The sequence below is a fragment of the Artemia franciscana genome, chromosome 13 (genome assembly GCF_032884065.1).
Source record: "Artemia franciscana chromosome 13, ASM3288406v1, whole genome shotgun sequence".
Lineage (NCBI taxonomy): Eukaryota > Metazoa > Arthropoda > Branchiopoda > Anostraca > Artemiidae > Artemia > Artemia franciscana.
Genome location: NC_088875.1, coordinates 24,137,920 through 24,153,564, shown reverse-complemented (window position 1 = coordinate 24,153,564; position 15,645 = coordinate 24,137,920). Strand labels below are relative to the sequence as shown.

The window sequence follows — 15,645 nt, the reverse complement described above, 5'->3', positions numbered from 1 at the left end:
CTTATTTTGTAATAGTCACCCGGTTAAAATCATTGATAAAATAATAAAAAATAGACGTATTAAACACAACAATAGGGTTATTGGTGTTTCACAGTGTACAGAATTAAACATGCCGAAAAGGTTCATTTCTTTGCCTTATGTACCTACTTTGGGGGAGATGCTTAGACGAATTTTAGGTAAACATAACATTGGTACTTTTTTCCAATCAGTGAGACCATTAGGTAGTTTTTAATTCTGGGAAGGATTTAACCCGGGGAGATTTAGTTAGTGGGGTGTATAAAATTCATTGTTCTTGTGGAAAGTTTTATATTGGTAGAACTCACCAACAATTTACTGAAAGATTTATTGAGCATCCCAACTCAATAGAAAAATCCCTACAATTAAGAAAGCCTCCTGAAACTTTTGTTTCTGCTCTGGCTGAACATACATTCTTTCATACCGAACATTTCATACAATTTGATGAGGCTACAGCTATTTCTAATGATAGAGGTTTTTCTCAGTGGGCGAGGGAGGCTATAGAAATTAAAAAACATTTATTTGCTAATCTTTCACTAAATAGAGACACAGGGAATTTAAATATTGACCCAATTTATGATTATCTTTTGAAAAATGAACCAATAGTCAATAAGGGAATTAAAATTTTACACAATCACCTGGGGACAAGATTACCTATTAGACCAAAAAGAGTTGCTTTAATATCAGCTAACAAGAGGATTATTTCGCAACAGAATAGTTAACTAAGTTTCAGTTTTCATAATTTTTCCTCAGTTGCTTTGATGTTCTCATTGAAGTAACTCTAATAGCTCCTTTTCCCTACGTGGATCAGTAGCGACAATTGTATTTATTCTTATTGGTGGTGGTTTTATTTGTTTTTAGTTTAGAGTTTTTTTCTTTTTATCTTGTGCTGAGGACGCCTAGTTTGGATACAGGCGAAATATCAGCATTATTTTAGTCTTTCCTCTCTACTGGCCGCAGTCTCGTTTGAGGTTTTTTTTTGTGGAGTTTTATCTCTCTTTGTTATTTATAAGCAAAAGGTAGCTGAGGAAATGAACCAGTACTTTGCTAGGATTGGAGAGGCCACCGTAAACAGTAATTTGAATGACTGCTTGGATGTATCTGGATTTCGCGACTTTCTACCACATCCCGTCGATTCTTCCATATTTCTCTCTCCCGTGACTGAAATGGAACTCAAGAATCTGGTAAAAATCATGAAGAACGGATATTCTGAAGGAACCGATTGCTCATCTACTTATCTACTGAAACAAACCATTGGATGCTACGCTCAAGTGCTGGTTCATCTGGTCAATCAATGCTTCAAATACGGATCTTTCCCTGAAGTGATGAAAACTGCTCGAGTTACTCCCCTACATAAAGGAGGAAACAAGCAAGATCCATCCAATTATCGACCTATTTTCATTTTGTCGGCTTTTAGCAAAGTTATTGAAAAATCTTTATATAACAGGTTGAACAGTTTTTGAAGAAAACAAATTTTTTCAGCCCATTTCAATTTGGATTCAGGTCTTCATACTCCACAGAACATGCAATATTAAAGCTAACCCAGTTTTTGAATGATGCCATGGATAAAGGTCTGCTACCTGCAACAATATTCGGTGACATAAAAAAAGCTTTCGACACTACTTCTCATAAAATTCTACTATCTAAGCTACATAATTGCGGTGTTAGAGGGCAAGCGAGTCTCCTAGTTGAATCTTACCTCAAGGACAGAAAACAAATATTGGATGCGAATGGCTACATTTCAGATGAAGAAAACTTATCTAATACTTTGGGGGTTCCTCGTGGGTCCATACTTGAACCACTGTTATTTCTTATCTATGTAAATGATCTCTTTCTAAGCCTAACCTGCCATAGGACTGATATGGATCTCAGTTTACTGTTTGCTGATGATACAGCCAACCTTACATACGACATAGATCATCAATCTCTAAAATCAAATCTTGAATTATCACTGAGAAAGATGCTTCACTGGTTCCATTGTAACAAATTGGTTGTCAACACTTCGAAGACTCTTTTTATGGTTTTTCAAGAACTTCTACTGCAGTACTAACGTTACAAGAAGTTGAAGTCACATTTGGAGGTCGAGTTATAAAAATAAATCGAGTGCAAGCAACTCGGTATCTTGGAGTCATTGTTGACCAGAATTTAAGCTGGAAAGCTCATGTCATTGGCTTAAGGCTTAAGTTAGGAAGGAACGTAGGTGTAGTGCATTGTCTTAAATTTTTCTTTCCTTTTTATACTTTAAAATCAATCTATTTTTCTCTTGTTCAGTCGTATATTAATTATTTTTCTCTTGTTTATTTGGGTACGTTTCAGTCACATATTTCTCCTATTGTGAAGTTACAAAACAAAGTAATGAGAATACTTAAGATGTTATTTTATTCCCCAGTTTCTCTTCCTGGTAAATCTCCAACTAAGAGTCTTTACAGTTATTTTAATATCATTCCGGTTGGACAAATTTTAGCTTTTCAATGTATACTTTTCCATGTCCGCTATCTAAAGGAACTGCAACCAGATTGTTTTAAATCATTTTGCCCAGGCCCTCCCTCAGTCCGACCACATAATACTTGTTGGCCTTTAAGTAAGCTTCCTGTGCCTTTCATTGTCTCCGAACGCGTCTTGATTTTCGCCTAAAAATATTATTACAAATTATTGGAACACATATGAATCTTTTTTTGATCAGAGTCTATCGCTATTAACATTAAAAACTAAAATCAAAGCTCTGGTAATTAGTAAATACTATAGTATGGCCCGGCTTTCGAGCCAGACTCCCTGCCGGGGATGTTATATGAATAGTTTTAAATATGTATAGTTAAAGAATAATAAAGAACTTGAGCTTGGACCGTGCATCTTCAGACCCCCTCCCCTCTTCAAACTTTGCGCATATAAATTTGTCGTTGATATTTCGGATGTATTTAGGAAATATTTAAGGAATGTTTCTAAATTATTTAAAAATCAATCGTTAAAATCGTTAAAATCGTTAAGATTATTCTATTTCTGTTGTAAAATAAAGCATATGAAGTACATTTTTCACCAAGGGAAGATGATTTCCTCCGAAGTTCGTGTTTGCGTTTATGGTCTTTTTTGCTTGTTGAGTAAAAGCCCCTAGGCTATTACCCCAAAAGCGCAGGGCGTCAATTGAATTGAGAAGTCCAAAATCGAATTGCATTAAGTACATAGATCATCCTTTGTGAAATAATCACACAAAGTGAGGTCTATATTATACTCGTTTGAATTCAGGGATTTCATGATAATTCAGGGTTATTTAGTGACTGGTCCTTATGGACCATATGTTAAGGACCGTCCTAACTAGAAACGCGTCAAGTGCACCTTTCGCAAATAGTGATTTATCTCTACTAAAATTGGATAACAAGGATTTCTGAGCTTACATATTAAAAATGTAAGGCCAGTATGCATGTATTGATGTCCAAAAATTAAAACAAGCTAATTAGAATTCAGAGTCGTCCAAGGATTTCAGTTTGTATGATTAAATCTTAAAAGTGAGGTCCTCAAGTCTACCTCCCTCCAGCCCTCCCAAAATCGTGTATATGGGCATTATCTCAAGCAAATTGTGCCATTATTCTACTAATTATTTTTTAGGGATTATTAAGAAACGGTCCTAAATGATTAAGTGTTAATCATTAACATCTAAACGACAAAATGACAGATAACAAAGAAAAACGAGGTAACTCATGGCCAGTGAAAAAAATAGGGAAAATGGCAGTGTTTCGACCGAGGTCTCCATCAGGGTGTAAAAAGAAGAATAAAAAGTATATTAGAGTCAACAGAGTATATTAGACAACAAAGTATATTAGAGTCTCACATACCAGTTGTATTGGTGGTAAAAATGTCAGTAATAGAGAGACAGAACAAAGTAGAATCGAAAATATGTTTTAGAGTGTTAAGTCCGGTCTTCACCTCCCGGAACTTCCGGAATCTGGGCTTCCAGATTATTCTTTGACGTCTTCTTCTTCTTGCATCTCGAATATGAACCGGTACGAAAGTATATCGAAATCATCCGGAAAAAAGGGGCTTTTGAACTTCCAGATTTCCGGAATTTTGAAGTATCGCAGAAGAAATTCAAAAAAATCTCGGAAAATCTGGGAACCCAGATTCCGGAAGGTGAAGACTTATTATTACTCCAAAATCAGCTATCAACAAGGAACAATGTTTCTTTCATACAAAACTTATGCAAACTAAATGGTTTTATTGAAAGTCATCTAAAACTACTTGTTCACATAATTAGAACTAGAATTACGAATACGAGTAACAGAACTCAGGCAGAATTTTCACTGTATCACACTGCAGCTAAAACTACTTGATCACACAACTTGAACTAGAATTATGAATACGAATCACAGTCAGAATTTTCACTAGATCACACTGCAGCTAATCCTGATCGTCAACGGTATTGTTTGCTCTTTCTGGGGCCAGACGAGCTCGCGCTAAAGAAGCCGATTTCAAGATAGCGGCACTAGCTTCAGTAGCGGTTGCGGAAGCAACTACGCCTTTCAGTAACTGCCTCATGCTCCCATCTACGACCAGAGACTGAGGTGTCACCTTAAGCCTACTCATGCCAAGTTTAGTCTGAAGCGTTGAACTAATCGTAACTGTCGACAGGCAGTTATGTTTGTCTGTTTTGACGTCCTTCAAAGTACTAAACAGTCTCTCCGCTATTACGTTCGAAAACGGTAGAGCGTACAGGTACTCAACGACAAGCCTCAGGTTACCAAACTTTGGTTTGCCGTTAGAGTATTTCTGGGCAAATATAAGCTTCCAGTAGTCAGTTACTGAGAGCGAACTGGCATCTTCGCCATTTGGCTGTCTTACAGAGCTCTGCTCTCTCCACTCTCTGTCTATCAGACTTTTGGACCAGGAGGGTAAGCTATATTTCGCCAAAAATGGTGCCAGGCTAGGAGGATTCAGAGCCTGAACAGGGTCAAGTAGTTATGAGAAGGCGAAAATGTCCGAGTCGAACGAGAAGCGGTTTTTAATCTGGACCACCACTTCCTTGTAAAATTCTCTCGTGGTGGAATAAACCTTGTCAACTTCGTCGGGATTGGCATTTCGTCCATCACTAGACGCAAGAAGGCCAGTCATTGCTACTTCGGCATCTAAGCCGAGGTAGACCTTTTGCAGGTGTACATAACTGGCTTCGTCTTCAACATCAATTTTCATGATGTCGGTACAGCTCCTTACTGCGCGGGCATTCATAAAGTTTTTCAACAGAGTTTCCACCAATTGAATGACGTCGATTTTCAGTCGGTAGAAAATAGGCGCCTGGGACTGGAAAAGGGTATTGAAGTCGTTCAAAAGTCCCAGCGTGTAGTCCACGAACATCGTGACGATCCTCATAAATGGATTTTTCAGGGCACTCAGAACTAACTCACTGCCGTGAGTCGGATCTTCAAAATGGGCACTGGTAAAATACAAGGTTAGGGCATTCCACTGCTCTAGAATTCGGTGGACACAGTTCTGTAGCGAAAGCCATCTTGTTTGACCTGGTGCCAATATCTTGTGGACCGCAGTCTCTGAAAACAATTGAAATTCTTTCAGGGCAGCTGTACGCTTGGCACTCATATTGAAATGATTGTACACATGACGACACAGGTCTTCTAGAGTCTTCGTCAGTTTCTTGCAGGCGTATGAGGCGCACAGATGAATGGAATGACAACTGCACTTCACTATTAATACCCAAGGGTAGCTTCTTTGGATCAGAGTCGCCACTGAGTTGTTACAACCCATCATGACGTTCCTGGTATCACTACAGAACCCGACCCAATTCCGTAAAGGCACTTCACTTACTCTTAAAAACTCCAAAGTTTCCTCCAGTTTGGTGAAAATGGAAACTGCTGATCCGTTTGAGCACTCCACAAAATCAGTGACATCGATATCCGTTTCCATTTCGTTTGTTACAAAAGGAAACACATACAGCGAGCTGTTTAACGGTTCCCACATCCGTCGTTTCGTCGATGACCAAAGAAAAAGGTCTCACCTTCATTTCTTCGACAACTTTTTGCTTGTAGTAAGGACCGAGTCCCTGACGAACAACATTCACAACTTTTTGTTTCCCGAGACGCACTTTATAATGTCTATCATGTATAATGTCTAATATAAGTCTATCATGTATGTAAGTCTTATATACATGACAAAAGTACAGCACGTGTCCACTGCAATGCGCTCTGACTATAAATCTCACTATCAACACTCCTGACTTGCAGGGTTCTCTCAAAATATAACATAACAAGACCAAAGGTTTCGATGAGATCCCATAAATTTTATATTTGATCCAGACAATTGCGTCTTGTAGATCCGGTCTTCGCCAGACTCCTTGAATATCTGTACTATTTAATATTTGACCAATGACTGGTCTTCCGAGAAAACAAAGTTCAGGTTTGGATTCAGCATATGATTTTTACCCTATCTTTGATCAAAGCTTCCTGCTTTGCTTCTACCAAATATCCGTTTTCGGCCGGATTCCCGATGAACTACTTGTCCAGCAAAAACTAAACCTCAAAATAAATTAAGTACATCCCTCTAATCTTATATCGAAACTCTAATCAACTTCAGATAAACTTTAAACTAAAAAAAAAATTAGGTTTTGGCCGATTCCGGGCGAACTATTTGCCCGGCGAGCCCTATTTGCTCTCCTTACCACTATATCGAACCTCTTATTAACTTTAAATTTGACTTTTTAAAATTTTTCGGTTTAGGCCTTGTTCCGGGCGAACTGTATGTCCGGGTAGAAAATAATTGTCATATATGGATTCAGTATATTTTCTTACCCCTAATCTGAACATTTAATCAACTATAAATAAAACTTTTAATTTTTTTTTTCCGGCTTTGGCCGGATTCCGGGCAAACTAATATGACGATTATCATATACGAATTCAGCATGTCTTCTTACCCCTTTAATCGAGCCTTTAATCAACTTCAAATAAAACTTTTACTTTTAACAAATTTTCCGGTTTTGGCCGGATTCCGGACGAATTAATTGTCTGGCGACAAAATAAGTTTCAGATATGGATTCAGCATGTCCTATATGGACTATCTCATTGGCTTTTTAAGACATTTGTTTCGTTCCTTATTTTGAAACCTCTCCCCCACCCCTAGATATGGGGCTACAGGGCTCATCTACGAACTTGGCCTGTACTTTGACCCAATTGATCCTCATACTAAATTTGAAGAAAATATCTCTACCCCATCGATAGTTATCGTGCTAACAGACGAACGGACGGACAACTTTTGCGATGTCATAGATATCCCTCCATTTACGTGTTGGAATCCCAAAAACCATAACAGTTCGCTTTGGGGCTCAAATTGAAAAAAAAAATTATTGGTTCTCTCCGTGCGTTAAAATTCATTTTCTTGAATAAGTAAGGAACTAATATTTTCCTGTTTACTAAGGTGATTTTGTTTTATCTTCCTTTTGTTTATATTTTTTTTTTAAGGAGAGGGCTGTTAGTTAAAACGACTAATATTTTGGAAAGTTTGAACATTGGAAGTTTAAGGTGGCTTGAATCATTAATATTCTTCAGGAGTATAGGCCTATAGTTATCAGAAGTATTTCTTATGAGCGCAAATGGGCGGTAGGCCACAAACCCTAGACAAAATTCACGCCACAAAAGGTAAGCCATCACTTTAACACAACTGATGAAAACAAGACTCATTATAACACTTGTTCTCACAATGTTTCTAATTTTAACAGCTGTCTAGCCTTGGAACTTGGAGAGTAGGCTATCTACAGACAATGATTTATTTAATTTTGGCCCACTTGTTAATTCCAGCAGAGTTATACAAAACATTCTAAAAGGAATGATATGAAACACAACAAGAGCGAGTAGCTCGTATGGCACTTGCAAGGCTGGTTCAGAAAATGAAATACAGAATTTGCTTTTCGTTCTGATCATTTGAAACCAAAACCCTTGAGATAAAAATGACCATGAACTTGGAAATTACGAGAATGTATCGTTTTGTAAAAAGTATTTTATTTTTGGATTTGGCTGTAATGATGCGTACTTTTCTGTAAATGAATTATCCAGAGCATCTGTTTTTTATTCCCACAAAGGTACTTCCCGATCTCTCCAGTCTAAGCCTGTCACGTATCCTCCCCCCCCCCCCAAATAGTTGTCGGGTCCGGTCCGGACATGAAAAAGATCACCAGAGACATGTCCTCTGTTCAATTATTAAATTTCACTCGAATCTGATCACCCGTTCCAAATTTACGCATGACTCAATATTGCGGATTCCCCCTTCCTCCACTCCCCCTACGACTATCGGACCGAGTAAATTTTTATTTACAAGTCAGTTTGATCGGGTCCCTGATACGCCGATCCCACCATTCTAACCGTTTTTCGAGATTTCCGGTCTCCCCAAAACAGAACAAAATAACACACTTTGAAGAGCAAAATAATACACTTTTAATACACTTTGAACACTGTGACATAAAATTCAGACATATCGGCACTTTGAAAACAGATTTGTCCCTTTGAAAACAGATTTGATATGGCTGGCTTTGGCCTACATCTTAAAATCCATCCTCCTATATTGTGAAGCAGAGCAAAATAACACTAGACAGTAGTGCCAAGACCTGGAAAAAGTGAGACACACTCGAACAGAGCCACACTAGCACCACTAGCGATAGTGAACGTCCCTACTGAAACTCAATCGGTCTTGCACCAGCGCTGGCTCCAATAACTTTATATTTTGAACAAAGCAAAAAAAAGATACGACCTCCCCAGTTTCCTCGACGTGTGCAGACCGCATATTACCTTTACTAGAAATTTCTAAACCCGCATGTTTGTCTCGCTTTAAATGTCGCAAGCGTAGTGGGCGGCGCTATGAGTATGGCCCGTTTGCAAAGCAAGGAAAGCATAGTTCTTGACCCTACTCCCTAGTGTTATTTTGCTCTGTTGTTACTTGTGAAGCCGATTTCGCCGACACTCGAAATCGTTATTTTGATATAGGCTAGGCTAGTAGTCTGGCGAATACCGGATATCTATAAGACCCGTAAGAATAGTGTATTCGAATTTGTACTGTAGAATCCTTGAACTGGCAACGGGTTAAGAATTGGTTTCAAGTTAAAACATGTTATTTTGGTAAAGAAACAGATCATAGAAGCAGAAAAGCCGCCTACCCCCTAGGACAGGTCAGTAGCCTACTTCTTGGGTTGCCCACGTGCAGGGATGTATAATTGTCCAGTTCCAGTAAACTTGGTACTTACCCTAAAAAAAATCCTGTCACGTAAGGTAAGCCACGTCCTTATTGTACACAAATTATCCAGTGGAAATGAACTATCTGAGTTGACTGATCAGATCAGATGAAGTTATGAACTGAGAATCAAATCAAATCAACCCTTTTTCGAACACAACAATGGTCTCTCACGGGACAAGCTGCCGACTAGGTCATTAATTAGGGTCCGCAGTTGACTTCCGCGAATCAAACGCGGCCGGCGGCTTTGAAATCCCCCTTTTACGGGCAACAAAGACATATTTTGCATTCTGTCAGACAATCAAGAAAGATCAGAAACTTCAAGTTGGACAGAGCTCAATTCAACAGAAATCGGGAGATTATCGGGAGGAAATTTCAGTCGGGGGATTTTCCAGAAAGTCGGGAGATCTCCCGATAAATCGGGAGGAGTGGAAGCACTGCTACAGAGGTATTATCTTGATTTGCTGTAGTAAACAAATTAATTATATTATGCTGCTAGTTAGATTAAGAGATGTTGTAGATACAAGTTTTATGAGAAGAATAGTGTGATTTTAGGGAAGGTAAGAGATGCATTGAACAAATTTTGGCTCTTAGGTTAATAATCAAGAAGTGTCTGAATCGTCAGACCCCTTTAGTCCTCAGTTTTGTAGATTGTGAACAGGCATTTGATTCAGCTGATAGAAAATTTTTGGTGGAGGTTCTTTTCTCGTATGGTATTCCACATAAGTGCATTAAACAAATGAGAATAAGGTTAAAGTAGGAAGTAAGTTTAGTAGTTAAGTTGGATGTGGAGTCAGGACTTAAGCTGGGTTATGTACTATTCCTGTTCATATTGGCTATATTGATGTATGTTGTCCTGAGGAACATGGTAAAGTCTAGTCGACAACATGGGAGAGTTCATGATGTAAGAATAGGTTTGAAAATTAAGTTGAAGGAGACTGAGTCGCTTAGATTAGGAATGAATGATAGTGAAGAGGTAATCATTCCATTCAGTATATAGAGCTATTTATTAAATAATGAAAATTTATTTGTTATAATAACTCCTTGACATAAGACATTGGTTATAATAATTAATATTGAAATCCTATTATACTAACTTTGTTGGAAACTGGAAACCACTTTATAATTTCCACCTGGTTGTGGAATTTTGAACCTCCTTGCGGTGAGTGAATCACCATCTGCTCAAATTTCAGGCATGTAGTGTTTTTTGGTCTCATTCAATTGAAGTTCCTTAGATGGTGCTGCATTGCAGCATTAGCATTTTTGGCAGTCTTTGATGAAATTGCTGATATTGTAAAAGATCTTTACTGTATTGAAGCGTGGCAATTCTGTTGCATCAATACGTATATTTCTCTTTGAATCTTATCACTTTTAAAACCTTTTTGTTTTATTTTTCTTTATTTAAATTATTGACGAGTATTTTGCGGATTCAAAGTAATTAATCGTGATTTCATTTGATCATCCAAGATTGTTTTTTTTTTTCTGCGTTTTAACGTCAAATTTTCGGATAGATCGTGCTACAAAATTTTATTCTCTTGGACCTTTCATTTGTAGATACTTTGACACCAAGAAAATACGTAAAATAGAATACTCTAATAAATCTAGAAAAAAAACTAAGTAAGTTTGTTTTCTCTACATCGTTGAATTTAATATAGAGACTATATTTTTTATAATTAGAGTTTTTTTATTATTGAAACCTTAAAAGATGAAACATTCTGAATATCTTAGATCTTTGTCCTTTTTTTATGAGATTCCACCTCAGCATAAACTCGGAGTTTTCTAATTTAGCTAATCTAGTAATTGTAAATATTTCCTTCTTTTTGTTTGAAGGTCATAAAGGAATTGTTGTCTTCTTCTTGAAAACTATTGTTGGTTTCCACCACAAATTAAAATATATGGAGATATCTATTGTCCGGTTAAACCTTGAGAAAACATATTTTTCTAGGAACAAAGAGAGCATAATGTTAAACAGAACTGTAGGACATCTACTAAGAAGTAAATTACAAGGAACTGATGAAGGTGGAATTGTTGCTGGCTTTGGAGCATTGGATTCACCTCTGCTGTATGAAGAGGTCAATTAAATGTAAATCCTGTATATCGATTACTGCTAGTTCCTGTTGTTTTGTTGATGTACATTCAGAAAGGTTTTGTTACATATATTATTTTGGAAATAAAATGGGGCTCTGACGAATTTAAATATACTACTTAAGTGAACTTAAAAAAAAGAATTTATGGGGCCTAGGTAAAAACTATCCCCTTTTGCATTAACCCGTATGATAGTTTTATTCTCTCTCCCAAGTCTTCCTGCAAAAATTAAGTTTTTCCTGTAATTTGGAGACGGAGAGTCCATCAGTATTTTTTCACTGTTATTAAAAATTGAATTCAACTCCTCCTTTCTGTTAATGCATCAAAGAATCATCCATGTTATAGAATTTGTTTTCTCCTGGGATTCGTTGTAATTCTCACTGTTGCTATTTCTTCTAACCGCAGATTTCATTGACAATTCGATCATCCATGTTGCCTATACTGTAACTGTGGATTTTTTGGTCAATTATTTTCATTTGAGATTCGTTATGATGCTTGTTGTAGCTTGTCTTCTAGCCACAGATCCCGTTGCACTTCGTTTTTCGTGCTTCATTACCTTGTACATTTCCCATGCCTTTTGCCTCAGCTGCTGGTATTCATCCAAAATCATGTATGACTTTGGATGACGTCACAGATACAAAAACTCTTTTTCCCAGTCGTTGTATTTTTGCTTTGATTGCGTTGTTATATAACTCAGTAACAACCAGGAATGTTACAAGGACTATTTCCTGTGAAATATCTAAATTACGCAGTGGCATAATCATCGTTTTATTCTTTAATTTCTAGGCATACGGTGGTAATTGGGTGATTTCAGTTAAACTAAAAAATTATGACGTGAATCTAATTTCTCCTTCCTATCATCCTTTACAGACGCTAAATTGACAAATTCCTTATTTTATTGTAATTTCTGAAATATCTGAATCACGCAATAGCATAATTATCATGTTGTTCTTTAGTTTTAAGTCCCATTTTCGTTTGCAATTCAATGTGATTTTTGCTGTTTCTTGTTCCTTACCTTTTTGTTTACCTGTTTGGAGCTATTTGCCACCTTGTGTCAGCCTGCAGGCGTCATGCATGCTAAAAATTATTCATCCTTCCTATTTATCCTTCACAGACTCACACATACTAAAATAACACGTTCCTTCTTTCCGTGTAATTTTGCTTTGTCTTCTAACCTCAAATTTTGTTATGCAGCATTTTTGTTTCTAATTCAATCTTATTTTGGCTGTTATTTGTTCCATGCCTTTTTCTTTAGCTGTTCAGAGTAGTTTGTCATCTTGTATAACTGTGCATGCGTCTTAGGTATTAAAAACTATACGATACGACCACTGCTGGGGGAAACAACGTAATTTTTGTTCTTGAAATGTGTATAAATATGTCGGCGATCACATGACCTTTTTTCCTGAAATTAAGGCTCGAAACTAATTTTCTCAAACTCTTGACCTATCTAGATCGTTTTTTTTTTTAGGCCCAACCATTCTAGGGTGTCAATTCTCACAAAAAAAAATATGAACCGTTTTCAAGAAAAAGTTATAAATAAGTGTTTTTTTTTAGTTGAATTACTGCAGGACAAGCTGGGTCAGGTGCCCCCCCCCCCTGGAAAATATGAAGGAAAGGAAGGATTTTGGAATATTCTGCCTGTATTGCAAAACACATGAAGGGTATATGGCGTAAAACCAAATAGTTCGTTTCGTACTGTAATTAAGGGGATTCTCGTGCCAATAGTAACCAAAACTCTAAAAAAAATTGATAATAATTAATCCATTAAATGGATTGGCTTTTTATGCTGAATCCACAAAATTCGTTAAGATTAATGTTAAACATGAATTGCTACGACCCAGGGAAGATTCGCCTGATTTGAAAAACGGGGAAATCATCCCCAAAAATGCAGGTGATCATAATGAAAATCACTCCAATAAGTTTAGCTTATTAGAAAATCTCAATGTCGAGGTTTAAAGATCCTATCCATAAAAATATGGAATGTTTTATTTTTATTCCAGAAAAAAGATCACTGATGTGTGTTTGTTTGTTTTGTTTTTTATTGAAAATTATTTGACAGCCGATCGATTACAAAGTATCAAAAAAACTTTCCAGTTGTGGAGGAAGTAATGTGGCACGGTTGTGCGTTGGTTCCTGAAAAGTTAGGCAGTCCACACAAGTAAAGGCACTTCAGACGGAAAAATGATCTGATGTACGCCTACTGGACGCGTTTTCGATCGCAAGGAGTGAATTGGTATCATAAGCTATAGTATTTGGAAGGGTACCACGTATGGGGGAGAGAGGAAGCCCTTATCCCTATGTTTTCAGCCAGTTTGCTAAAATAGTGTAATTTACATTGCGAAAAAAAACCCTCCCTGCGAAAAAAAAACATTTTGAATAGTAATGCCATGCTATCCCTGTGAATTTCCATCATAGGTTGCAACTAATTTCACGTTTCCAAGTCATTTTGTTTACCCTTATGTTACCCTGCCATGATAACTTAACCCCCAAACACGGAATAAGAATCAAAATAAATATAATAGAGTATTCCACACCATCCATTATGTCTGTATTTTGGAATATAGGTAGAATATTCACAAATTTCTTGTTTTCTTTATTAATTGCCATATTTTTCTTTGGCAGCTCAATTTTGAATATGGGGGGAAATTTTCGCGGGGAGGATTTTTCACGAGGGGAATATTACGGGAAGGAATATGCCTAGCACCTTAATAAGCATTCGGAATGGTTGTTTTTTTTTTCAAAAGTAACGAATTTTTTATGGCACTTTTGAAAAAGTCCCGATAATTAATTCCCTTAAAAAAAAGATCTTGTTAATGTTATTAACTCTTTATAAAATTAGTAACTTGTAACTATTTCAAAAATTAATTAGGCCTCCATCTTTTCTATGCAATTTATCCATTGTCAATTGTAAATTCTTATCTTTATTGCGAGTTGATTGCTTTATTTTATTTTTGTGGATTCTCCACTGTATCCAGGTCTATTTTGAGGTTTTGTGTTGTTTTATTCTGTTTACCCTAGTCTCGCCCGTTCTCTTGGATGTCGAGGGGTCGCTGCTTTTGAAGAACGAAGGCTTGGTATAATGATCTACCATTCGCGATTCTCGAAAGGACACAAATGTTTTTCTGGTTAGGCTTTACAGACCCTATTGTCTTTTGTTTTCCCGCTCCACGAGTCATTCAACCAGCGTTTTCTGAAAATAATGGGGGTCCGTTTTTTGAGATTCATGATCAAGCGTAATTGCTTCAGGGTTGTATTGGAAGACTTAATCCTCTTCGTTGACATGTTTAGTGCAGTTAATCCTTACGACAGGTTGAAGTCATCTCATTTTAAATTTAAGGAAACTAAGCTCGTTTTTGCTTCATTCTTCGCGTTTTCACACCACAATAGTCTTCGAGGCGTTATCCTCACACCCATATAAGCCCAGTTGATGAGAATATAAACAATGCATATTTAATTACAAAGTATAAAAAAGGAAGAAAATACGTATGTCTGGCTCCCACAAAACACTGACAAGTGGAAGCTACGTATATCGGCTACCAAACAAGACATACGTTTGTTTATTATCCATCACTACTATAAAATTGAAATAGCTCTTTTCGGATATGGACTGGCTAGATTCGGTTAAATGTCTGATCTCTCTCTTTCTCTCTCTCTCTCTCTCTCTCTCTCTCTCTCTCTCTCTCTCTCTCTCTCTCTCTCTCTCTCTCTCTCTCTCTCTCTCTCTCTCTCTCTCTCTCTCTCTCTCTCTCTCTCTCTCTCTCTCTCTCTCTCTCTCTCTCTCTCTCTCTCTCTCTCTCTCTCTCTCTCTCTCTCTCTCTCTCTCTCTCAAGTGTCTGTGGGGTCGTGCCTCCCCCATCATGATACACACAAACAGCAAGTAAAGAGCGACATTAAAACTTAAATAAACAGAAATTATTCCGTATATGTAAGGGGTAGTCCCCTCCGCAACGACTCGCTTTTTACGTTAAAGTTCGACTCTGTCACAACTCTACTTTTTAAAACAATAAAAAAAACTTTTGCGTAAAGAGCGAGGCGTTGAGGAGGGTACAACCCCTTTCATATACGGAATAATTTCTGTTCATTTTAAGTTTTAATGTCGCTCCTTACTGGCAGTTGAAAAATACTTTTTTTTTATTTAATTTCTGAACGTTTTTGAATTTATGCATGTTTTGATTTTGGCTCACCGCATACGAATAAATAAAATGAAATTTACATACTAGTTTTTTTATTTTGCTAAATGGCTTTCTCATAGTTTTGATTGGACAATTTTGATAAGACAAGGGGTGGGGGAGGAGGCCTAGTTGCCCTCCAATTTTGATTACTTAAAAATGAAAC

The 15,645-nt window shown here is 37.1% G+C and overlaps 1 protein-coding gene across 1 annotated transcript in view; it reads left to right on the top strand.

Moving 5' to 3' along the window:
* The window catches only part of LOC136034692 (glutathione synthetase-like), a 57,217-nt gene extending 45,795 nt beyond the window's left edge, over positions 1–11,422 (top strand). Inside the window, exon 12 of the mRNA XM_065716020.1 lies at positions 11,171–11,422. Within this exon, the coding sequence (XP_065572092.1) occupies positions 11,171–11,306 (136 nt within the window). The 3' untranslated portion in view covers positions 11,307–11,422. The remainder of the gene's footprint in view (positions 1–11,170) is intronic.
* The last annotated feature ends 4,223 nt before the right edge of the window (positions 11,423–15,645 follow it).